General features: G+C 42.8%; 2 protein-coding genes and 1 pseudogene across 4 annotated transcripts in view; 1 reads left to right on the forward strand and 2 right to left on the reverse strand.

Annotated features, from left to right (window-relative positions):
- ANXA3 (annexin A3) overlaps positions 1–12,334 on the reverse strand; it is a 53,168-nt gene extending 40,834 nt beyond the window's left edge. Inside the window, exons 1-3 of one of the 2 annotated variants that reach the window (XM_047857105.1) lie at positions 12,143–12,334; positions 10,860–10,940; positions 9,163–9,214 (exon numbers count right to left, since the gene is read on the reverse strand). In XM_047857105.1, coding sequence (XP_047713061.1) covers positions 9,163–9,177 — 15 coding nt within the window. In that variant the 5' untranslated portion in view covers positions 9,178–9,214; positions 10,860–10,940; positions 12,143–12,334. The remainder of the gene's footprint in view (positions 1–9,162; positions 9,215–10,859; positions 10,941–12,142) is intronic. The other variant, XM_047857104.1, reaches the window with a different exon arrangement.
- Positions 4,303–5,559, forward strand: LOC125163752 (60S ribosomal protein L28-like; annotated as a pseudogene).
- An 8,126-nt stretch (positions 12,335–20,460) lies between the features above and the next one.
- The window catches only part of FRAS1 (Fraser extracellular matrix complex subunit 1), a 426,783-nt gene continuing 422,738 nt past the window's right edge, over positions 20,461–24,505 (reverse strand). For both annotated transcript variants that reach the window (XM_047855347.1, XM_047855346.1), the window contains exon 74: positions 20,461–24,029. In XM_047855347.1, the coding sequence (XP_047711303.1) occupies positions 23,436–24,029 (594 nt within the window). In that variant the 3' untranslated portion in view covers positions 20,461–23,435. The remainder of the gene's footprint in view (positions 24,030–24,505) is intronic.

Consider the following 24,505-nt stretch of genomic DNA (forward strand, 5'->3'; position numbering starts at 1 on the left):
GAGTTTATACAAAGGCTATTGGGACTACTGAGATTCTCTGTGGTCCTTGAATGATCCCCAAAACAGAAGTGTCATGCCTCCCCAAAACTCCTTGTCCCCCTCCTGTCACCTCAGGGGGTGATACATCTCATCTCAGGCTTTATACCTGCTGTTCCTTCTGCTGGATGCTCTTCCCCAAGATATTCTCCTGACCCACTCCCTCACTCCATGTTGACTTCTGCTCACATATCTGAGCAGAAAAAGCACACTCTCCATCACTGTCATTATCCATCTTTGCTTTCCTCCAGGGTACTTAAAACTGACTTTATATAATATACATTTACTTCTTAGTTTATTAGCTACCTTCCCTAATAAAAATCAGAGGCACATAAGCTCCACGTTTTTTAAATTTCTCTTTCTCTGTATTTTCAGAGCCTAAAAAAGTATCTGGCACATAGTGGATGCTTAGCAAATATTTGCTAAGTGAATAAGTGAATTAAAAATGTCTTCTTATTCTAAGTCTTGCTTTCTTTGATAACTCTCAAATGCCACTATGTGCCTTTTCAGAGCTCCATGTCATACCTCAAAAATCTGACTAATGCATTCTTCAGCTTTGTACATGCTGTTCAGAGAGAACTGTCACTACGCCTATTTAAACATGCCTTCAGAACCCACGTGAAGTATTTACTCCAACACAAATGGTTAGAAACCAAAGGAGCAAAATCTGATAATGGAGGAAGGGACAGATTGAGAATTTTCTGCCCTTTTGACTTATTCTCTTCTAATGCACGTGAGACCTCTCCGTCTGTATTAATCTTCTTGCTCTGTACTCTAAAATGCTTGTGCTTGGGGCGCCTGGGTGGCTAAGTCGGTTAAGCATCCGACTTCGGCTCAGGTCATGATCTCACTGTCCGTGGGTTCAAGCCTCACGTCGGGCTCTGTGCTGACAGCTCAGGGCCTGGAGCCTGTTTCAGATTCTGTGTCTCCCTCTTTCTCTTCCCTTCACATTGCTTGCTCTCAATCTAAAACTTTTTCTTTTCCTCTTTGCCTGTGATTTAGCAGGCTTCTCCAATAGGGACTCATAGATTTGGCAAATTACACTTTTTATCATGATTAAGTGTGAAAGAGGGGCCTTCACGGGTGACCTGGGGCCAGGGGGTGGCAAAGGACAGCTCTTTAATGCTCAGTCCATTCATTGCCAGTGAATCCTCTCTCTTCTCACTCAGATTAGACAGTGTTTCTTTCCAGACTCTGTCCTGAAACAAGGCTCTAATGTTTTGATTTGAAATCCAGGTCTTACCTGTTTTTCATTAACTTCCTGCAGAGGACCATTTTTGCAACTGTCTGAGTGCCAATATTTATCCAAAGAAGCTTTAGGAAACACGGCTTAAAACACACACCAGAGAGGAAGTTGCAGTTGTGTTGAAGAGCACCTAATCAGGCATGATGCCCATCTCCTTGGGATGTGAGGAGTCTAGTTCAATGAAAACAGTTTTAGAGCCAGATCCTCCAGCCCTAAGATGCAGTAGGCAGGGAGGAGATCAGAGGAGAAATTCAACACAACCACATGTGTGTCACACAGGTGTTCTCCCCACACATGTTTTAGATTTGTGTGGTTAGGCAGAGAAAACACACCAGGAAAGAAAGGTCAGGTGGGATGTCCCCACCAAAATTAGATATATGAACTGGACAGGGCTCTCACCAACTCTCTGTACCCAGGACCAGTAGCATCAACAGCCTGGGGCTGGTGTCATCCACGGGAAAGGAAGAGAAAGGCATTACTTTCCCTAATTCTCTCTCACATTAGCACACGGCACCTCTCCTAGGCATCCCTACTGTTGGTGTCATTACTCCGGGTTACACAGCGGAAATGGAACCATTGTGTCCTCATGTGTCAAAGTGCACCAATATTGTTCCCGGGAAAGAGAGGAAGGGTTGGGTGGGGAAGACAAGTTGTGCTCTCTTCCTCACAAGAACACATTGTCAGGGATTAATTTTTCCTATTAGTAAGTTTCCACCCTACATAAGCCTTCCCCAACCTTTCCACCATCAAGAATCCCTTTAAGTATTTCTTCTCCATGGACCTCATGCTTTGAGTGATTTTGCCTGCTAATCTGTATTTATTACAAAACATGTACTCATTTTCCCCTGTGTTCCTTATTATTAAAGATAGTAACTTACAAGCAGAAGTTCTGATCAGTACAAGGTAACCAGTACCTTATTGTTAATATAATTTTAGTAAATGATAAAGGAATATGATATTTTGGAAATTCTGTGCAGCCTTGATGTGAGTTATATATGTATGATGATATATACATATATAGATAGATATAGATAGATATATGTATGTATACATATATAGATAGATACAGATAGATATATGTATATATACATATACAGATACTCATTTAACAAAGAATATCTCTGGTCTTTGTCCTGGGTTCCTGGCATAGAGCTTCAAAGCCATTGGGATTTCCTGAGAGAGGAGTGTCTTTATTATGCTAACAAGGTGACTCAGGGTAAGCCTCTAGATAGCTGTAGGATGGCAGTTTGGGAGGGGAAGGAGACTGGAGATTAATTTCAGTCCCATGGCCTGTGATTCAATCAATCACACCTATGTCATGAAATCCCAGTGAAAACTCTGGAGATCCCTGGCTGGTGGGCACACGATGTGCAAGGGAGGGTGATGCGTCCTGACTCCACGGATACAGGGCCTTTCCAGACCTTGCTCTATGTCTCTATGTGTAGGCAGGCTTTCTAATAAAACTGTAATGGGGTGCCTGTGTGGCTCACTTGGTTAAGCATCTGACTTCAGCTCAGAGCCTGGAGCCTGCTTTGGATTCTGTGTGTGTCTCTCTTTCTGCCCCTTCTCCGCTTCCGCTCATGCTCTCTCTCTCTCTCCCTCAAAAATAAATAAACATTTAAAAAAATTAAAAAAAAAAACCCTGTAATCACAAATACAGCACTTTCAGTGAACTCTATGAGTTGTTCTAGATGATCACTGAAAGCTAGAGAGTCACAGAAATCCCTGAATGTATAGGTCAGAAGCGCAGGTAGCTCTGAGGCATGCAGCTGGTGTCTGAAGTGAGGGCAGGGCTCTTAAACCTGGAGTTTAACTCCAGGTAGTGAGCGTCAGTACTGTTCTGCAGTATACACACTTGGAGTGGGAACAGAACATTCATATCTTTAAATGCATACAAATATCCAAAGGCACAGAATGTACAACACCAAGAGTGAACTGTAATGTAAATTGTGGACTCTGGTGATTCTGATGAGTCAATGTAGGTTCATCAGTTGCAACAAATGTACCGCTCTGGTGGGGGATGTGGATAATGGAGGACCCTACACATGTGTCTGAGCAGGGGGTATATGGGAAATCTCTTTACCCTTGCCTCAATTTTGCTATGAACTTAAAACTGCTCTAGAAATAATCTTCAAAATAGGAGTGGTCAGAAAGAATCTATTTGAGGAAAATCCATCTGTTTTCAGATGGCTCAGAGAGAATCATTCCAGTGGGGAAGAGGATGCTGTTGATCTGTCATAAAATCAGGCCCCAGAAACTCCTTTACAAAAACAGTTGCAGGGATACTCATTAGCTAGGAAGATGATTTTTAAAAAATAATATGTTGGAATGATAATGATTACAACTAACGTTTACTGAGGGCTCACTACATGCCAGGCACGGCTAATGCAATTTTACATGAACTGGGTAAATGCTTACAAGCACTAAATGATGTTGGTACTACTGTTATACCCATTTTACAGGTGAGGTAACAGAGATAGCAAGAGACTGAGAGTAACTTGCTCAAGGTCATAGTCAAGAGCCCGCTTCTTAACCCATTAAAGGGTTATGTGAGAGAAGAGCTGGGATTGTGGCTGGACTGTCTTCATTCTGTTCCCAGTAGAGCCCAATGTGGCAGGTACCTGCTGCTTTAACTGCCTTTTGATGAATTTCTTCAAGACAAAGTTTGCAGGCATCACATTTATGTGAAGTTACATTTTTGTAAAATACCTTTTATCCCTTGGTTCCTGAGTGGTTCCATGTTTTCCTCATTTATAAAGTAGAGTTTGGACTGGGGAAGGGAGAATGTATATAGCAAGTTAAGATGTTATACTAGCTCATAAGGATTACAGTGGTTATGAGTTTAGAGAAAAATTAGCAGCATAATAAAAATGGTAATTTGAGGATTCAAACAAATAGCAGATTGCATTCCTTATTCTGTAAAAATAAGTTAGGAATTGACCAAGGAGCAAAGACCCCAAAATATCTGCTCGAGAGCTCCAGCATTGTAGAAGGCATGTATAGGAAATATACTGCTATGGCATCTTCATAAAGTCATGTTCCGGCTCTTTCCGACTCTGCTGCCATGTCCGCCCACTTTCAATGGATGGTGGTGCCGAACTGCTCCAGCTTCCTGATGAAGAGGAGTGAGCAGACACATAGCATGAAGCCCATAACCTGAAGGCTCACAATTCCTTCCTCTACAATGGGGTGATTCACAGCAAGACTGTGGGTGTTGACCCGCAGCGGATGGCAAAGGTCTAGTGGTAGTCATGAAGCGGGGATCCAACCAGCAAAAACCTGACACCTCCTACGTGCAGCCCATTAACAAGAATGCCCAGGCAGCCCTCAGCAGCATCAGGTACGTGGTCCTCAAAAACAAGTACCGCCCCAATGTGCACATGGCTGCCACTGGCAGAGCCAATGCCATCCTGCACAGCCAGAAGCCTGTGGTGAAGAGGCAGTTGGCCCACCCCCCCCCCCCAAGAGCTCCTGATCACCTGCCCCCCACCCCCAAAGCAATGAAGGTATCAAACACACACACACACACACACACACACACACACACACACACACACACACGTTATGTTCCTAAGACTAGTTCTAATTTGTGGGTTGCCTGAATGTTTGCTATGACCTAAAGGCAACAGAAGACAAGGGACCCTGGGTCCAAAGAGTACAAACTATTACAATATCAGGTCCTTTCCTTGGGTTTTAAGTAGGAGAACACATGCCTGAACAGAGATATGCAACAGTTCCAAAGGAAACAGTAATACAACATAGATTGTTGACTCATCTGATACAATGGATGGTTGCAACACACCTCAAATTTATAGACCCAGGAAACCAGCTAGTCTTTCATCTTCCATGGCAATGTACTAAAATAGCAACCAAAGTCTTCTCTCTTGATCATAACACTCCAATAAACTCACCATCCACTGGTAACTGCAAACTGATCTGTAGTTTAGGAGAAAAGCATGGACTTGATTGCTTATTTGTTTTTAGGTGTTTAATGTGCTTTTGTGTGTAAGGGGGAAAACAGAACAGATAAAAGTTAGTGATAAGAATATTTACAAAAATCTGAGGCTTTTTTTTTTTTACTATGGTAAAACATAAAATTTACCATCTTAATGATTTTTAAGTGTACAGGTCAGTGGTGGTGCGAATATTCACACGGTTGTGAAACAGACCTCCAGAACTTTTTCACTGTGCAGAATGGAAACTCTATACCCATCAAGCAGCAAATCCTCTCCAGCCCAACAACTGGAGTTTTTGGTCTCTATGTGGTCCAACCATAACTCTGTTTTTGGTCTCTATCAATTTGACTACTTCAGATGCCTCATAGAAATGGAATCATAGTATTTTGTCTTTTTATTACTGGTATATTTCACTTAGCATAATGTTCTCAAGGTTCATCCATGTTGTAGCATGTATCACAATTCCCTTCCTTTTTAAGGCTGAATAAGTCTCCACTGTATGGATATACAGTAGCCACCTCCCCACCATCCATTGGGAGGCATTCTAAGACCCCCAGTGGATGCCTAAAACTGCAGATAATACTGAATCCTATGTATACTATTTTCCCCTATACATGTATAGCTATGACAAAGTTAAATTTATAAATTAGGCACAATAAGAGATTAACAACAACAACTAATAAAGAATTATAACAATATACTGTGATAAAAGTTATACGAATATGGTCTCTCTCTCTCAAAATATCTTAACTGTACTCACCTTTCTTGTGATGCTGTGAGAGGATAAAATGCCTTTGTGATGAGATGAACTGAGGTGAATGATGTAGGCGCTGAGATCTAGAAACTAGTGAAAGAAAGTATTCCACTACTGTTCACTTTCTGACAATTTGTCAGAAGGAGGACGTTCTGCTTCTGGGCTGTGGTTGACTGTGGGTAGCTGAAACCATGCAAAGTGAAACCGCGAAAAAGGGGGACAGCGTACCACATTTAATTCACCCATTCATTTGTCAATAGAAGTAAATTTCGCCAACAACTTAAATAAGCTCAGAGATGGATGCTTCCCAGCGTTTGCAGAAAGGAACACAGCCCTGCCAACTCCTTGATTTTAGTGCCATGAGACCAAGTTCAGGCTTCTAACACACAGGAACCGTGAGATTAAAAAAATGGGTGTTGTGTTAAGTTGTTAAATTTATGGTAATTGGTTATGGTGGCAACAGAAAACAAATACACCCTCTCTCACACATTTGGGTTTCTCCCAGCCCTTCAGAAATGAGCCATGACTTTGAAGGTGTCAGCTGACCCACTAATTAGAGAGCCTGACCAACTAATCCCAGGTTGAATTACTAACGGACAAGGACTAGAGAGATTTTTTTTTTTTTTTTTTTTTTTTTTTTTGTTCCCCATCTGATTCTACCAAGTGTTTACAATAGCAGCAGGAATTTCAAACCTGGAAAGAGGACTGATTGGCCTCCTGGCCATGGTAAGGGAATAACTTGGGGCCAAGCAACAATTGCAGCAGCACACCTCTGCCCAGCACCACCCATGCTTAGGGCTGGTACATCTCCATACAAGCTATTCTTTAGGCCTTTCTGCCCCTCACTCATGAAATATAATGTATGTTCATGATTCACAAAAAAATTACAGCATGGAAGGTGATGCACTAAAAAATAAATGTGCCCTTGCTCACAATTCTGCCTTTCTAAAAAGTTTTCATGCAATTCAGTCTTCATGGATATTTTTTCTTTTTTCTTTCTTATAAACAGAATCATTCTGTAGATATATTTTGTAAATTGATTATTTTTCATTGATTACTTTTTAATTTTTTTTTTTTTTTTCCACTTCAGAGAGAGAGGGCGAGTAGGCGAGAGGGGCAGAAGGAGAGAGAATTTGTGTGTGTGTGTGTGTGTGAATGTTTATTTATTTTGAGAGAGAAAGAATTTTCTAATGTTTATTTATTCATTTTGAGAGGGGGGTAGGGGCAGAGAGACAGGGAGAGAGAGAGTCCCAAGCAGCCTCCATGTGCTGTCAGCACAGAGGTGACAACACGAAGCTTGATCCCACGAACCATGAGATCATGACCTGAATCGAAATCAAGAGTAACCAACAGAGCCACACAGACTCCCCATAAGAGAGAAAGACAGAAAGAGAATCCCAAGTAGGCTCCACGCTGTCAGTGGCAGAGCCTGATGCAGGGCTTGATCCTACGACACTGGGATCGAGACCTGAGCCAAAATCAAGAGTCTGACACTCAGCCAACCAAATAACCCAGGCACTCCTCTTTGGACATTTTCTTACGTCAGTATATAAAGACCGGACCCCCTTTTTTCCCATTCTTTTTAATGATCACCTAAAAATGGCTGTAAGTTACAAATGAGTCACTTACTCACTTCATACCCCATGGCCATTTATGCTGCCTGCATATTTTCATGAATACAAATGAATGTCTTTTAGCCTGTATTTTTTTCAGCCTTATGTAAGTATATCTATAGGATAAGTACCCAGAAGTGGAATAACTGGGTTAAAGAGGGTGTGCATTTAAACACTGATAGATATCACCAAAATACCATCCAAAAGTGTGCCAGGTTTAATCTCCCATGATCAGAGTATGAGTACTTGTCTTATCGACATACTCTCTGACATTGGTCTTACTATAGGCTTTCCTCGCTTCTACCAATACTTAGGTAGAGATGGTTTCTCACTGTGTTGTTTACATTTCTTTATTTCCTAGTGAGAGATAACATCTTTTCATATATTTTCTTGTATTACATCTGTAATTCTTTTCATGTCCTATTCATGTCCCTTACAAATGTTTCCATTGAGTTTTTTTATTGATTTATTCAAGTAATTAAACAATTTTTTAAACATTTATTTATTTTTGAGAGACAGAGACAGAGCTCGAGCAGGGGAGGGGAAGAGAGAGAAGGAGACACAGAATCTGAAGCATGCTCCAGGCTCTGAGCTGTCATCACAGAGCCCAACAACGTTGGGCTCGAACCCACGAACCATGAGATCATGATCTGAGCCAAAGTCAGACACTCAACCGACTGAGTCACCCAGGTGCCCCTATTCAAGTAATTGTTATGTTAAGGAAATAAGTTTTTTGTCTGTTATCCTGTAAAGATTATTCCCCTGTGGTTGTCTTCTGACTCTATTAATAGTGTTGTTTGCATGTAAACCATAAATTTACATGCAGTTAAGTAGATCAATGTATTTCTTTTAGGCTTTTGATTTGTGTCATAGTTGTAACTGCCTTTCCTACTCCAAGATTATTTTTATTTTTATTTACTTATTTATTAAATGTGTATGTACTTTGAGTGAGAGAGAGATCACACACACAGGGGAGGGGCAGAGAGAGAGAGGGAAAGAGGGTGAATCCCAAGCAGGCTCTGTGTTGCCAACACAGGGCTCAATCTCACAAACCTTGAGATCATGACCTGAACCAACATGAAGAGTCACACGCTTAATTGACTGAGCCACCCAGATGGCCCTCCAAGATTATTGTTAAAATTCTCCCATATCTTGTCTCTTTCATTTCAGTGTTTTATCCATCTGAAATTCTTTTTAATGTAAGAAGGGAGAAGGAATACAGATTTACTGTTTTCCCAAATGGCTAGAACTTTTCCTAACATTATTTATTGAATAAGCTATCTTTTCCTCTCTGATATGAAACATTATCTTTATCATATAATAAATTCCCAAATCACAGATGAAATTTACTGTTGTTGATCTCTAATTTGGTATCATCAAAAATAATTTTAATTATGTACCTCTACAAATACATTTTTATATTTTATTATTTTTAGACATCCTCTAGCTTTTTTGGCATGTTATATTTTCCAATGAACATTTTATCAACTTTCAAAACACTTTTACTAATATTTTGATTTGACTAAGACAAGTTATGAGGGCTTGGTTTTTACTTACCCAGATAGAGGCCATGATATCCCACTTTTGCTTGAATTGAGATCACACTAAACTATTAAAAGAAAAAAAAAATTACTAAACAGAATAAATCTGGGATTCAGAACACAATAATCTCAGAATAACCCTTAATCTTTAATCTGCAAACCAGAAGTCAACATTCAAAGAGAAACCATCTCAGTAAGATGATGTGTCTCTAACATTAAGTACATTATTTGCTAAACAAACATTTGCTGAGCACCTACTATATACAAGGGATTGTGCTGGATCTGGGTAGGGGTCAAAACAAGACAGAAAAAAGAAAATCTCTACACTTAAGAGGTTTATACATGTTTCCTGGAAAGCAAATTCTTGACTCATTTAAAAATCCAATAGAACTATGTTGATTGCTGAGTTCTTTTAACCAGAATCCATACCATCATAAGGAACAGCAGCAGAAAAAGAAATGGTTAACAAATTCTAGCTGGCTTCACTTTGATTCTTCGTGCTTGATTGTGATATCTCCATTTACATTTGACAAGGCTCCAAGCCTACAGCCTGTTATAAACAGACATGCCTGCTCTTTAAGAAGGCAGTCTGGTTCCTGGTAGGGCCCAGAGGTGAAAAGGGCAATTCTTTGGTGGAGCCCTGTTTAGGAACCCATGCACTTTTCATATGTAGACATTATTCAAACATGCTGGTATATCTCCATGGTTGATTTAGAAATACAAGTTGCTCCCACTGATCCTGGGAACAAAATAATCTAAAAATGTAAAGATAGCTCCAGAACAAAGTTCATAGGAAATCAACACTATTAGTTCCTGGAAATACTTAGCCTGATTTTCTGAGGCGCTCTGTAGCCTAGGGCAATGGGCTCTCTACTTACCAGGTCTAACATTGCATCCCTCTGTATACACAGTGGATACAAGGTGTCCTAGTTCTGATTTTGCCTCTTTTTTTTTTTTTTTTTTTTTAAGTAGGCTCAATGCCCAGCATGGAGCCCAACATGGGGCTTGAACTCACGACCCTGAGATCAAGACCTGAGCTGAGAACAAGAGTTGGATGCTTAACTTGAGCCACCCAGGCATCCCCTGATTTTGTATCTTAAAACTCAATTTCTTTGAGCTTCAGTTTCCTCATCTGTAAAAAGGGGAGGGCTGCTAGCACAGAATGAAGTAATATGTATTATAATATCAGCTAGCATTTTGAGTTCTTACTATGTGCCAGGTAATATAAAAAGCACTAGGTCAATTCTGCAAGGCTTTTTGTCATATTTGTTCTCTGGGGCATGGAAGGCACTAAAAAATACTTTTTTTTTTTAAATTTACATTTATTTATTTTTGAGAGACAGAATGAGACAGAGCACAAGCAGAGGAGGGACAGAGAGAGCAGAATCTGAAGCAGGGTCCAGGCTCTGAGCAAGGATTCAGCACAGAGCCTGATGTGGGGCTCAAACCCACGAACCACGAGATAATGACCTGAAGTTGGACACTTAACCGACTGAGCCACCCAGGCCAGGCACCCCAAAAAAGCACTTATTGAATGAATGAATGATTTAATATAAACCTCAATAATCTAGGGAGCTATGTGTCATTAATACTATCCACTTTGCATTTAAAGAAGCTGGGGCACAGAGAAGGTACAACAATGGTCCAGCCACACAGCAAGTGAGTGTTCCCCTCCTGAATCTAGACAGTGACACTCCAAAGGTATGAACTTAACTTCCATGCTTCTGCCTTCTCCGAGTGCCTATCCCAAACACTGTCAAAGCTGATGTTCAATATGTGTTGATCCAGTACAATCTGTAAATTGTAAATTATTAACAATTATTACTGATTGAAGTTTTAAGAAATCACTCCATACTGGAGGCCATGTGACCTAACAACAGAACTTTAATGATGCTTTTCAGAAGGGGATTAGAGTACCTCCCTCATTTCCTCTACTTCATCCCCAATTCCTATTTCTCAACAGATTGCTCTACACAACCACCATAGCTCTGAGAACAAGATTCTGGTTTTCTTTACATCTTTAAATTCCCTTTCTCATCAGTCTGAAATTTTCTGCCTTCATGAAGCCAATGGTAATATCTTTGCAGAATAACATTATAATGAGTTACAGTTTTTACGATGTTGATAAAACAAGTTGTAAATGTAGCTCTCCCTGATGGTAGACTTGTGGTCTGTGTAGAACACAAATCCTGGGAAAGAATTTAAGTCTGGCTGTGTATGTAACTCCTTACCAGCAGCCAGAGGAGCCATCAGGGACCCAGAGCCCCTGGGACCTTGCACAAACCACAGTTTCCTATATACAGTCATTTGCAATCTAGGAGCCAGATTCCCCACCTGCTGAGTTAAATGCCAGCAGGATGATTCATGAGCCGTGAAATGGACTCTGTTGCAATCAAAGAAAAAGGTGAGGCTTTTCAAGGAAAAGCAAATTCCTCCGATTCCCAATACTTAATAGCTAAATGTACTTTTCTTCCACCACCTAAAAATAATTAAGTGTAGTAGGATAAATGGCTTAACTTAAAGAGGAGAAACTGCTCACAGGGATGGGTGGGGTTCCAAGTCCTCAGAATGGAGCTCGAGCCAGCCCCTCCTGAGCCCCCAGGGACCCACAGGACATTTGTGACTCCCTGCTCTTTTTCTGTCCCCAACACGTTCGCGACTTGGGAGGCCGAGATGGCCAGCTGGATCCGTAAGCTGCTAGCTGTGATGGAACCTGAAGGGTCGAGGGCGCAGGGCCAGCTGGGGGTCGCTTTACGCCCCGCCCTCACCACCGCTGGGTGACTCCCCGGGACACCCCATGGTTGCTCCTCTGGGCCTCAGTTTCCTCCAATTTGAAATGGGAGTCGTGGACTCTCTTCCCTGAAGCCTCTCAGGCCCCGCACCCCCGCGGCCCGCTGGTATGCGGCGTGGGCTGCGCTCGCGGGGAATCGGGCCCTGCGCCCACCTCTCCCAGCTGCCGAGCAGCCGCGCGCGACGCGCGGGGAGGCTGAACTTACCTGAAGCGGGGCCGCGGGGACCCGGGGTGCGGGAGAACCGCGAGAGGGAGTGCGCCCGGCCGCCGGTGCTCCGCGTCCGCTGGGTCTGCGACCGCGACCGCACCCCTTCCTCCCGCCCCTCCCCCGGCCTCCGGGCCCCACCTGACCGCCGCCGGAGGCCCTGGGAAAAGCCAGCCGCGCCCCGCGGCCGCCGGGGCTCCACCTCTGCACGGTGGCGCCGCAGCTCTCCGCTTTCCGGGGTGGCCACGCTTTCCCGCCCTCGTCTCCCAACTCCCTCGCACCGAGACCCGTTTCCTCGGTTTCCACGTCCCCTTCTCTTGCGTTAAGCTCTGCAGATTGATTGCGGTGCTTATTTCGTTCGAGGCGCGTGGATTCAAAGATTACACTGTCCCGGCTCCCAGGAAGCTCAGGCCTGGAACGGAGGGCGAACACTCCACACCAGTGCCAGCCCATAACATTTCTCTGGCATGGACTTTGGCCGGGCACTGTTCTAAATTCTTTAGGAGGATGCCGTAATACCAATCTTTCAACAGCCCTATAGGGTAGATACCGGTTTCCCAGGTATTTGGAAGTAGTGTTCCTGCGAAACCCTCCCTAAGCCAAAATGGCAGGAAGTGAAGAAGCCATCACCATTAATTTATATGGAAAAGCTTTTGAGCGCTCCCAGATTCTGCCCCGCCCCATCCCCACCTCCCCACCTCCCCCAATAACCTCTCGTAAGCCTTTCTGGTATCTTAGACACATCTTGCCAACAGATGCACAAAATAAATGGAGAGGAAGCTCATGTGCTCATAGATCTAGTTCGAAGCTACGGAGAATTGCTGATGAGATGCTCAGTGTAATTCTGGGGGAAGGAGCTTGAGGGGGGAGGGCGCTCTGGCTTGGGCGTGTCCCCTCCCTGTATTAGGGCTGCTGCAAAACAAATGCTGAAGACTGTTTTTGGTTTTGCCTTTTTTCCTCTCTTCTTTCAGTTAGGAAAAACAGGTACTAAGGATGTCGGCATTTGGTGAAAGCGAAGTGGCCTCACAGGAACTTTGGAAAATCCGGGGATACCTGTACTGTTACTGTCCCCCATTCTATAAATGAGGAAACCTAGACAGAGAGATTAAGTGATTTAAGCAAGTCACACAGGGAGGAAACGACAGAACTTCATTTTTGAACCCGGGGAATTGTATTATCCCTCTGCTAAGCTTATTGGCTCTCTAGTATGAGGATTAGAACCACAGACTTGGGAGATAGGAAGATAGAAGGGCATTCTAGGCATCAGGAACAACAAAACAAACAAAGGAGTCTAAAAATGAAGGCCCTGGTTGCATCGAGGGAATCGTGAGTTGGGTGTTGAAGAATGTAGTACAGAACACTAGAAGCTACCGCTGATTGGGTATCCGGCATCGGACTAAGTGCCTGATGGCAACCCCTCTTTTATTTCAAGGCAACTCTAGGAGGTGCTGTTTTTATCACAATTTGCAACAGAGGCAACTGAAGCTTAGAAAGGCCAAGTGATTTATCCAGAGCCACTGGAGTAAAAAGTGTCATAACTGGGACTCAGCACTGGCCTCAGTGCTTATGTACCTTTCCTCTGGGCAGGGCTGAATCTTGAATGACACACTTCGAGTGTTTGGGCACAACTTAGTAGTGGGAGAGCACTGAACATGTTCGAGGGAGACTGGTCTAGGGATCCAACTCATCCTCTAAAAAGGCAGTTATGCAGGTTCCATAAACTGTGAATCAAAAGAGAGAAGAGAAAATTAAAATCCTACAGGGAGACTCTAGATCCTCTGCCATTTGGACTTCAAATGAAGTTAATGAGAGGTGGAATGAGGGCAGTGTGGCGGTTTTGGCTCTTCCCAGTGGGATTTCACAGTCTTTAGTCTCTTCGCCTTTAGTGAAATGCCCCTGAAAGAGCAGGACTTTACAGCAAAGGCCTGAGGGCGAAAGCCAAGGATGGAGGTCAGGATAGAATAGGCACCCTTTCCCAGGGAGAAGCAGGTGCCACGCTAGGGTGGAGCCAATTCTGGGATTTGTTCAAGAGGCAACATTAGACAATGACCAAGAGGGCCGGGAACAGCCTGAGGTAAGAACAGTCGAGAAGAGCAGTATCTTAGTCTGTTTGGGCTGCTATAACAGGCTACCATATGCTGTGTGGCTTATAAAAACAAAGATACTTATTTCTCACAGTTCTGGAGGCTGGGAAGTCCAAGACCAAGGCTCTGGCAGGTTTCATGTCTGGTAAGGGCCCCCTTCCTAGTTTATAGACAGTTGTCTTCTTGTTGTGCCTCACATGGCCAAAAGGGCAAGAGAGCTCTCTGGAGCACAAATATAGGGCACAAATCCCATTAATGACAGCTCTGCCCTCATGACCTAATCACCCCAAAGGTCCCACCTCCTAATTCCATTGCTTTAGGAGGTAGGATTTTGACGTACTAATTTTGAGAGGAAACCAACATTCAGACCGTAGCAAGCAGCTTACAATAACTCCCATAGTTTCTTCTGAAAAAGTTACTATATAGGGGCATCCAGGTGGTTTAGTCAGTTAAGGAGCTCACTCTTGATTTCAGCTTGGGTCATGATCTCATGGTTCATGAGTTTGAGCTCATGTCGAGCTCTGCGCTGACAATGCAGATTCTGCTTGGGATTTTCTCTCTCTCTGCCCCCCCCCCCACTTGTTCTCTCTCTCTCTCTCTGAAAATAAATAAACTTAAAAATTACTATATAAAAATTTTAATTGTGAAATATTTTAAAGATACCAACAAGAATAAATTATATTATAATAATATTGACTACCTGTGTACTCATCACCCAGATTTATCAAAGCTTAAACGTTATGTTGTATTCATTGAGAATGTTTTTGAGATATTTTAAAAGATAAATGGATACAATTGATGTTCCTTTTGTGCTCCTTCCGATCCATTTGCCTCCCTCTTTCTCCAGAGATAACCCAACAATAAACTGTTATTATTTTTTTGCATGTTGTTATACTTGCTTCAAAATGTTGATATAGCTGTAAGTATTATAGAACACTATTTAGCAGGCTTTTCAACTTAAATAAATGATATGGTGATGTATATACTTCCACTGGCTCTTTTGTTCAAGGCTAGCTACTCTAGTAGCTAGGCATTCATTTTAACTGCTGTATGGTATTTCATTTTATGACTTTATCATGGTTGATTCATCATTCTTCTGAGGATGGACATTGCATTGTTTCAATATTTTTCTACCATGAATAATTCTTTGGTGAACATTATTGTACATAGCTTCTTGTTCACAGGTGTTTGGGTTGATGACATTATCATTTGAAAATGAAATGAGGGGGCGCCTGGGTGGCTCAGTCGGTTAAGCGTCCGACTTCAGCTCAGGTCATGATCTTGCGGTCCGTGAGTTTGAGCCCCGCGTCGGGCTCTGGGCTAATGGCTCAGAGCCTGGAGCCTGCTTCCGGTTCTGTGTCTCCCTCTCTCTCTGCCCCTCCCCCGTTCATGCTCTGTCTCTCTCTGTCTCAAAAATAAATAAACGTTAAAAAAAAATTAAAAAAAAAAAGAAAAGGAAATGAGGAAAGGAAAGAGAGAAAACACTAGAATGTTGGGTACAAGGAGCAGGAGGTTCCTGGGAGAAGATGTGAATAGCATTACAGACTAGATTACTTCAAAGATTAGTTTTTAAATGGGACATTGTGAAAAATTATGAGGATGGGCAACTGTATCAGCTACTACCACCATAATGCTATATAACCAACCATCCTGAAATTCAGGGGCTTAAAAGAAGTCATTTATTTTCTCAGAACTGCAGGATGACTGAGATGGCTCTGCTCCCTGTGTTCATTCTGGGTCCAGGCTAGGGCAGGGGAACAACTTCCTGGAGGAAGATCTTTTGGCCATGTCAGAGTACAAGAGGACACACTCAACGGCACAGACACTTCTGAAGCCCTTGCTTGTATCATGACTTCTAACAACCTATTGGACAAATAAGATGGCCAATTCTATTGGGTGGGATGGATGGGGTGGGCAGGGGATAATTCTGAACAGTAACCTAGCCCATCTTAGCAGGGTACAGAGAGGTGTTGAGGAGAGGTTGGGAGCTTCCAACACGGCCAAGCTTTGTCAAATGGAACAAGGACAACTAGAGAAGCTCCTACACCCAATATTCAGTTCCTGGGGACAGGTAGAAATATGGAGGGTCTCAAGATCCCAGGAGAGTGTTAGGCAAGGAAATAAGGCTTTCCTAGAAAAACAAGCTCAACCAATAAACCATCAAATATTATTTTGGTATTTGGAACGACAAAATAATCCACAATTTAGCGAACTTTTTTAAAGCACCAGTTATATGCCAGGCACTATTCTAAATGTGTTGTGCACATTATTTTATTTAACTTTCACCCCAACCAAATGAAGTAGGTCCTATTATGTATTATTTCTAAGAGTTCCATAAACCGTGCAGTGTAAAATCCTGGGCCAAGGTCACATAGCCTGTAAATCATGTACTTACAATTCAAACACAGTCAACATGGTCCAAAGCTTATCTTAATCACTACAATGATAAATCTACACATAATGCCAACAAGTTGACCCCAGGATCTCCCTTGGGAATGAGGGGGAGGAGAAAGGACTAGCAGGTAATCTAGGTGAAACTATTCTTCTTTTATGTTCAAAAGCTCTACAGTTATAGTCACATTCTCTAGCAACAGAAACTGCCATTATTCATGACCCCTTGTTAGCTCAGTAGACAGGGAAAGAAATATAGATTAAATGCCCTTTAAGGGTCCCTTCCATTTCTGGAAGTAAGTTATTCAACAAAAGAGCCCCTGTGAAAAATATTGGTTGACATGCAGCAGCAGGAGAGGGGCAGATGGTTTGGGTATTCTGACTTTTATGGTTCAAAATTCTGTACCAAATTATGATGGACATATATGGTAGGCAAAATAATGGACCCAAATAATCCCTGGAAACTTTAAAATATGTTATGTTACATGGTAAGGGAGAATTATGGTTGCAGATAGAATTAAGGTTGCTAATCAGTTGACCTGAATATAAACAGATTATCCTGGAATGTCTAGGTGGGCCAAATGTAATCACAAGGGTCCTTATATGGGGAAGAGGGAAGCAGAGTCTGAGCAGAGAGATGGCTCAGTTAGAAAGGCTCAACTTGGTCATTGCTGGCTTTGAAGATGGAAGGGTTGATGATCCAAGGAATGCAGGTGGCCTCTGGAAACTGGTGAGGCAAGAAAATGGATTCTCCCTAGGAGACTCTACATGGGATGCAGCTTGCCAACACTTTGATTTTAGCCTAGCGAGACCCATTTTGGACTTCCAATCTCCAGAACTGTAAGAAAATAAACTTGTGGTATTTTAAGCCACTAAATTTGTAGTAAGACATCAGAGCAGCTGTACGAAACAAATACAGCACTCCTGTGGGCGTGACCTACACTGGATGTTGTTTGTTTCTATCCCCCAAGTGATGCAGTTAGATCCTCCTATCAGAGCTGAACAGTAATTGAATAAATATGATCGTTGCTAAGAAAATTTAAAAGAGAAAAGGAGTAGTTCAACTTCCTCTCTTAATAAGCCTTTCTTAAGATGGTTACAAGGTTTAGGGGCGCCTGGGTTGCTCCGTCGATTGAGTGTCCAACTTTGACTCAGGTCATGATCTCGCGGTTTGTGAGTCCGAGCCCCACATGGTCTCACTGCTGTCTGGCAGAGCCTGCTTCGGACCCTCTGTCCCCCTCTCTCCCCCTGCCATGCATGTGTGTGCACGCTCTTTCTCTCTCTCTCAAAAATAAATAAACTTTAAAACAATGGTTACATGGTTAAAAAAAAATGTTTTTATTCTAAAAAGATGTACATCAAAGTCTTGGCTCTTACCCTCTCCCACCCACCCTGACCCTTCAGTCCCTGATGGTCCCTTCAGATAAACACTTTCTTTCGTTAGGTTCTTGTCTATCCTTCCATTGTTTAAGTAAAATCAAGCAAAACAAATGCCTGTTCTTATTTCTTCCCTTTATTACACAAAGGCAGTCTATTTTTATAGTTTTGTATCTTGTTTTTCTTAATTAATGTGTCACTTTTTGATCAAAAGAGAGGTGTGGATTTATTTCAATTAAAATTCATTGGTAATATTTATTGACTGCACACTACCTATAAGACACCGTGTTAAGTGCTATGGTAGATTAAAAGGAAATAATGAGACATAGTTCAGATATCAATGGGTTTATAATCTGAGGTCAAGACAAGCTCCTGTGAAGCTGAAGTCAGAAATTCACAATGCTTTATGGTTTTTATATATAATGCTAAGTTCTGGGAAAAGGACTTGTAGCACTAGAAGAAGAGGCACTAAAAGTTTCGGGCAGTCAGGAAAGTTGGCAATGCAGTTTGAATGATTTTAACATGATCATTTGAAAGAATTCTTACTTCCTTTTTAATTTGAAATTAGTGTGCCCCATACTTCTCAATCCTAGCATAAGGTTGCCTTACCACCATTGCTGTTATCCTGAGAAAGATTTTGGTGGAAATACTAACTTGAAGACAAGGATTAGAACTAATCAGTTGTCATTTAGATGCCTGCAAACTTTGGTCTGGGTTATTTATAGTCACTTAAGAGGTCAGAATTTATTTTTCCTAGTCTTTCAAGTAGGATAATACATGATATCCTGTAACCAATATAGGGGCTGCTGGGGCTCAGGAAGGTCTCGGGTTTGGAGGATGTGTGTGAGCTGAAGAGACTAGAGCAGGGGTTCTCTGGACGGGAACGTGGGAACCTGGTGTAAGTGCAAATTCCCTCAGACCTATCCCAGACCTACTTTCTAAATAAGCCCTCTGGGTGATTCTGATGCAGCGGAGGGCTTGAGGGCCACTGGTTTAAGAGGACATCCTGCCTCAAACGGAAGAGGAGCTGTAATGGAAAAAGCAGAGAAACAGACGTGCACATGGAGCACACCCGACTACAAATCCAGAGTGGTGATGAGTTTTCTTCTAAGACAGAGGATACGGCCTTCCATTCTGCATTGTGATTCCTGACTCCCGTTCAGAGGTTGCCACAATGAACTATTAGGTACACCTCATCCTGTGAAATTCTGGGATTTAGCATAGTGGCAGGAGGTGGATATTTATTGAGAACCTATTATTTATGACAGACAATGAGTAATGCCTTTGCATACATGGTCTTATTTCATGCTTACTAACCAATTTAGATTTGGCATGATTAGTTCTATTTTGCAAATACAGAGACAGGCTCAAAGGGCTTCAGTACCATGCATGGGCCGTGTGCCACACAACCAGGAAGCAATAGGGCTGGGTTTACATCCAGAAGGAAATGAGTAACAGGTGGTGTTAATGTAGGGCTAAGTTTTATTGTTTTAGGGTTTAACTTCTTTGGTTTCTCCAAAAGGTATTGCAAAATCTAAATAAGAACTCAATTTCTGCCACTTACCCCCAAGTTTTCTAAAGTTTATGTCTATGAAATTTGAGGTCTCAGGAAGCATTTTCCTAGCCAGTCCTAATGATTAATAGGTTGGTTCCTCATACAGCTTCTCCAGGGGCCCAAGAGAAATGTGCTCTAGGACTTAGAGCCTGCTGTCAGGCAAGGGACAATCACCGGAAACCGTGAGGAAGTGAACTTTATATTAAGTCCCAGCACTATCTAAGGAAATCTAAGGTTGTGCCCTCCTTTTCTGAGATTTTATGAAAACATGCTCTCTCAAGTCTTGCTGAGTTAGCAAATGTGCCTGAAAAAGTGCCAATGAGGTCCTGTTGGTCATCATCATTGGCAGTATTTTTGGTTTTTTATATAAATATATAAAGCATCTTCCCAGGGGGGACAGGCACACAAATGCACAGGCTTGTAGGAAGCCCAGACTGTCTGGGCTCCCTTGGTTTCTGACTCTGCCATTTTCCCTTCCCATGCCGATCAATTTATTTGAGCCTTGGTCATCTCCAGGGTGAGTTAGGGGCACTTAACAAATTTGGGGGCGTGCATAAAAGGACACAGCCATTTTCAAACTCTATCAAGTATCCTAAGAGGGTTTGAGGGTAATAAATTCTGTGTAAATAACCACTTATTGTCTAGCATTTGGAGAGTTTAATTATTCCTTTTGGTACTGAGGTTTCAACTGATGGCACAAGATGCACTATGATGATCTGGGCTGTGTAGTTTATTCTTCATCTTGCTCTTAGCACGGTTAATATGTGTCTCAGATTCAACCCTTTCAGGCAGGTGTTCTCCAGAAAACTTTGCCTCAAACTTTGGGATGATTTTGCCATCTCAAAAGCGATGTCTTATGCTAATGAGATGAATAATCTAAAAAGAACATGGCAAAAACAATGCAACCAGACTGTCATTTATTAATACAAATTTATATAGTGGCATATGCTACTGGAGAAATCAGAAATTCATAACACACAAGTTGGTATTAGAAATACAAAAATCATTTGAGTCAAGAAATCAGGTTGACAGCACCACAAATGTTTCACTCAGTCTGAGCATGTGTGTCGTATCCAAGAATAATGAACAGCTACATGACACTGAGACTGAATATCATATGACCATGCAAACACATTGCAACACCACTTCCACACCCAAGAATAGGAGTCCACAGGAGGCTCCAGGACCTCCGGGGGTTGATAAAAGGACAGAAAAAAGGTGCCGACTCTTCTTTCTTTCAGCCTTCACAGCCAGCATGAGAAAGCAAAGAGCCACCCCTGAGGGTTTTTGTTCCTTCTTGCCTAAAGGCATGGTATAAAGGATTAGTAAAACACACACATTAGTGAGCGAGTAAGAGAAATCGAAAAGAGGGCTTGGACAGAAATATAATCCCACATCAGTCACCAAATTATCTGATTCCTATTGTGAAATATAAAACATAAACAAAAGGAAGAGCTGTATCAAAGGAGGAAATCCCAGCTTCACATCTCTTAACACTTTCTATTTAATAAGTGTGCATCCACTAGAGAAGTATCAGCATTCGGAAAAAGGGTCTGTAGTGGGGGAAAGTGCAGGAAGGAAGGGAGGCAGGAATGGTCCAAGGCTTTCCTCTCACACAGGGAGTTCACCATCCCAAGGTCCTCACAGGATGTTGTCCTGATCACTCCAGACCACAAACATGGAGGCTCAGAGCACTTGGAGGTCTCAGTCCCCATTTTTTCCCACATTAGCTTCGCACTGCCACATGTCTGCATTCTTCCCATGCGTGTCTCCTACTTAGCAATAGTGGAAGGGATGTGCAAGAAGAATATTTGAGCAAATGAAATGGTGCTGCTTTCACGTGTAAGCATTCTGGCAACTAGGAACGATAAATAACAGGCCAAGTCAAAAGTTGTTCCACAAACGATAGGCTTCCTGTCCTTGCAGAATTAGCATTAACCGTCTAGGTTGCTCTGGAGATGATTCCACCCTGGCTGATGAGCCCTCCAGCCATGAGACGCCAACTCTGGATGTTCACGAGGCTGATACAGAAGTTCTGCCCCAAACTGCCCAAGCTGGTCTCAACTAGCACGTGACCAGTCAGGAGGTTTAGGCTCTGGGCTCACCTCAATCCATCCTCTCCTGAAAACTTCACTCACCTCAGAAAGCTAAGTCAGACTTTCCTCTAAAAGCCTGCTCTGCTCTGGAGGCTGATTCAGTTTCATCTTCCGCTAATACATTATTATGATTTTTCTATTCAATCCTCCTTAAGACCACTGCTAGATTCATGCCTATGTCAAGTGGTGCTTCTTTGTCCCAATGAGATTACTTTACAATCACAAAGATTTACTTTTCCAAGCAGAAAAGACAGTTTCGGGGTTTTTTTTTTCTTTACCTTCCCTTGTGAAATTGCCACCATCATCTCTCACCTCCCCTTCCCGAATTTATTCCTCTACCATTCACCCATGACACCATTTGTTTAGCAACAGATATTTCTGGAGTGCTTGTTTTGTGCAAGGCACTGCTGAAGAACCAAAGGCACAGGTTACAAGGTCCTTTACTCAAGAGCTTGAGTCTGGTAGAGATGCTTAAAACCTTTCATGGCTCGGTCTTTCTTTTAGAACCTTTTAGAAACAAAGCGTTTGCAGTTTGGAATGTCCTCAAAGGGCTTGGGTCATTCTAATACAAATATTATGCAACATGAATGCTCTTATTATTTGCTCAGTGATTATGGTGTGCCATGCATCAGGAAGAGAACATGTCTTTTCCTCCTCAGTAATGAAACTGTGCCTTCATTTCAAAACAACATGACATGCATGCTTATGTTTTTGCCAGTAAGGCAAAAACGAACAAGAAACACAAAAGCAAGCCATGTGCACACTTCATACAAAATCATTAAGCTGCTATTTGAACACTAAATCATTTTAAAGCCATGTGTTTATGGCTTTGTCATGTGCTGATATGGTAAAATAAATGCCTGAGCTACCAAAAGGAACCCCTTGTTTTTTATCTTGTTTTGCAGCGTTCTTTGTCAGGCAGGATGTCTTCACATGTCCTTGGTGCAGTGTAAACCAGGTGGGCACAGGGATGCACCCCTGGGCCTCGGTACAGTCCATCACTAATATGTTTCAGGTGCTTTTCAGTCTCCCTCTTCCCCCAGGGTTTAAGTCTGCCCTTCTGGGGGGTTCTGCTGTGCCAGATATCTAACAGGTTGGGGGGAGGGTGGGGAAGGGGAAGTCCTGACGTTTCTCCCCCACAAGTTGCGGAAAAGAGCTCTCGTCTAGAGAACCTTGAAACCCCCAGATGAAAAGGCTCTGAACTTGCAAAGGACAGTTAGAGGCCATGGAGTGCAAGCTGTCAAGCAGACACAATGAGCAAATATATAGGTTGTGCTGATTAGCAGAATTTTGAATGGAATCTGAGTGTCAGCAATCCAAACTCTGCTGTCCACAGGCCCAGGAAAAGCCCAAGTAGAAGAAAGCTGGAGGGGGGGGGAGGAAACCAATGGCCCTGAACATCCTGCTCCCTGCCCCTCTGGAGATCTGCCACCATACATTTCCCAGTCTGCTGAATTCCATCAGCTAGGTGAAGAGTCTACACCCTGCCCCATATGGAGATACTTGCTTTCTAAGACCAGCCTTACGGAAGGAGCAGTCTGTAGCCGCTGACACTATTAAAAGCTGCCACCAAAAGAAGGCTGCTCCAAAACTCTGGGGTCTCGTGGTTCTTTGTTTAATGAGGTAGCTCAGTTGTGAGTTGATGCATGTGATGTATGCCTCCCGCCAGTCAAAGCTATAGTTTTCCCTTTTTAATCTGCAAGATTATAAAAATACCAGTATTTCCCCTCCCCCCTCCCCCATTTTATAAAAATGATTTTAGAAAAAAAAATACACATTGGTCTCCCCCATTACACTTCTGTTCCATCTTGCAAATTGTTGTGAACTCTGACTTCCAGATTCAATTTTTTTACTTTAGCACCTTTGAGTGCATAAGCCCCCTCAGTTTCACTCAGTAGGTTGACATTCCGCACGGTGCAGTAGTGTCTGTTCACGTTCTTCTCCACCCTGTCCGAGCTCCTCTTAGACACATCCACTTTGGTGTTCAGAGGGTATTCCTCCAAAATGTCCTCTGTGGGCAGTTTCTTTCTCTGCTTCTGGCATTTCCTGGTGATGAAACAAGCCACTAGAAACAACAGAAGTAGAAGCATGATAGCGGCCAGGGCACTGCCGATAGATGCCCCAGTTTGGGAAAGAGAAGCAGCTATAACCGGCTCGTGCATCTCAAGATTCAGGGACTTCATATTGGTGCCATTCTTGACTTGGTCCCCTTCATTGTCATAGATGAGGGAATCGTCAAGGGTCAGACGGCCACTAGGGTCCACCAGGTCCCTCCGGTTGCGCCTCAGAGGGGCTGTGAGAGAGCGTTGGACCCGGGGTCCTGCCATGGTGTCAGGGCCAATGATGTAGATCACCTGGAGATACCACTGGTGTCCTGCTTCCACCTGCAGGAGGAGGGAAACAGAGACACAAACTGAACATGTCACTGCTGCCCACAGACCACTTCTTCACAAAGAGAATGGAAAGGGGCGCCTGGGTGGCTCAGCCCCTTAAACATCCAACTTTGGGTTTCGGCTCAAGTCATGATCTCATGGTTTGTGAGTTTGAGCCCCTCAATGGGGTTTGCACTGATGGTGCAGAGCCTGCTTGGGATTCTCTCTCTCTCTGCCCCTCCCCAACTCATGTGTGCTCTCTCTCCCAATAAATAAATAAACAAATAAATAAACAAAATTAAAAAAAAGAAAGGATATGGAAAGACAATTGCCATCACAAGCCTTGATAAATGGTTTCAAGAAAAGCATTAGCAATGATTGGTGTCTACTAATCAAGAATTGAACCAAATATTACAGGTTCCATTTTGCTTCCAATTTAGGGTGATCGTGGGCCAGCTATTCACATTCCCTTCTGTTTCCCTGTGCAT

This window comes from Prionailurus viverrinus, chromosome B1 (assembly GCF_022837055.1).
Source record: "Prionailurus viverrinus isolate Anna chromosome B1, UM_Priviv_1.0, whole genome shotgun sequence".
Taxonomy (NCBI): Eukaryota; Metazoa; Chordata; class Mammalia; order Carnivora; family Felidae; genus Prionailurus; species Prionailurus viverrinus.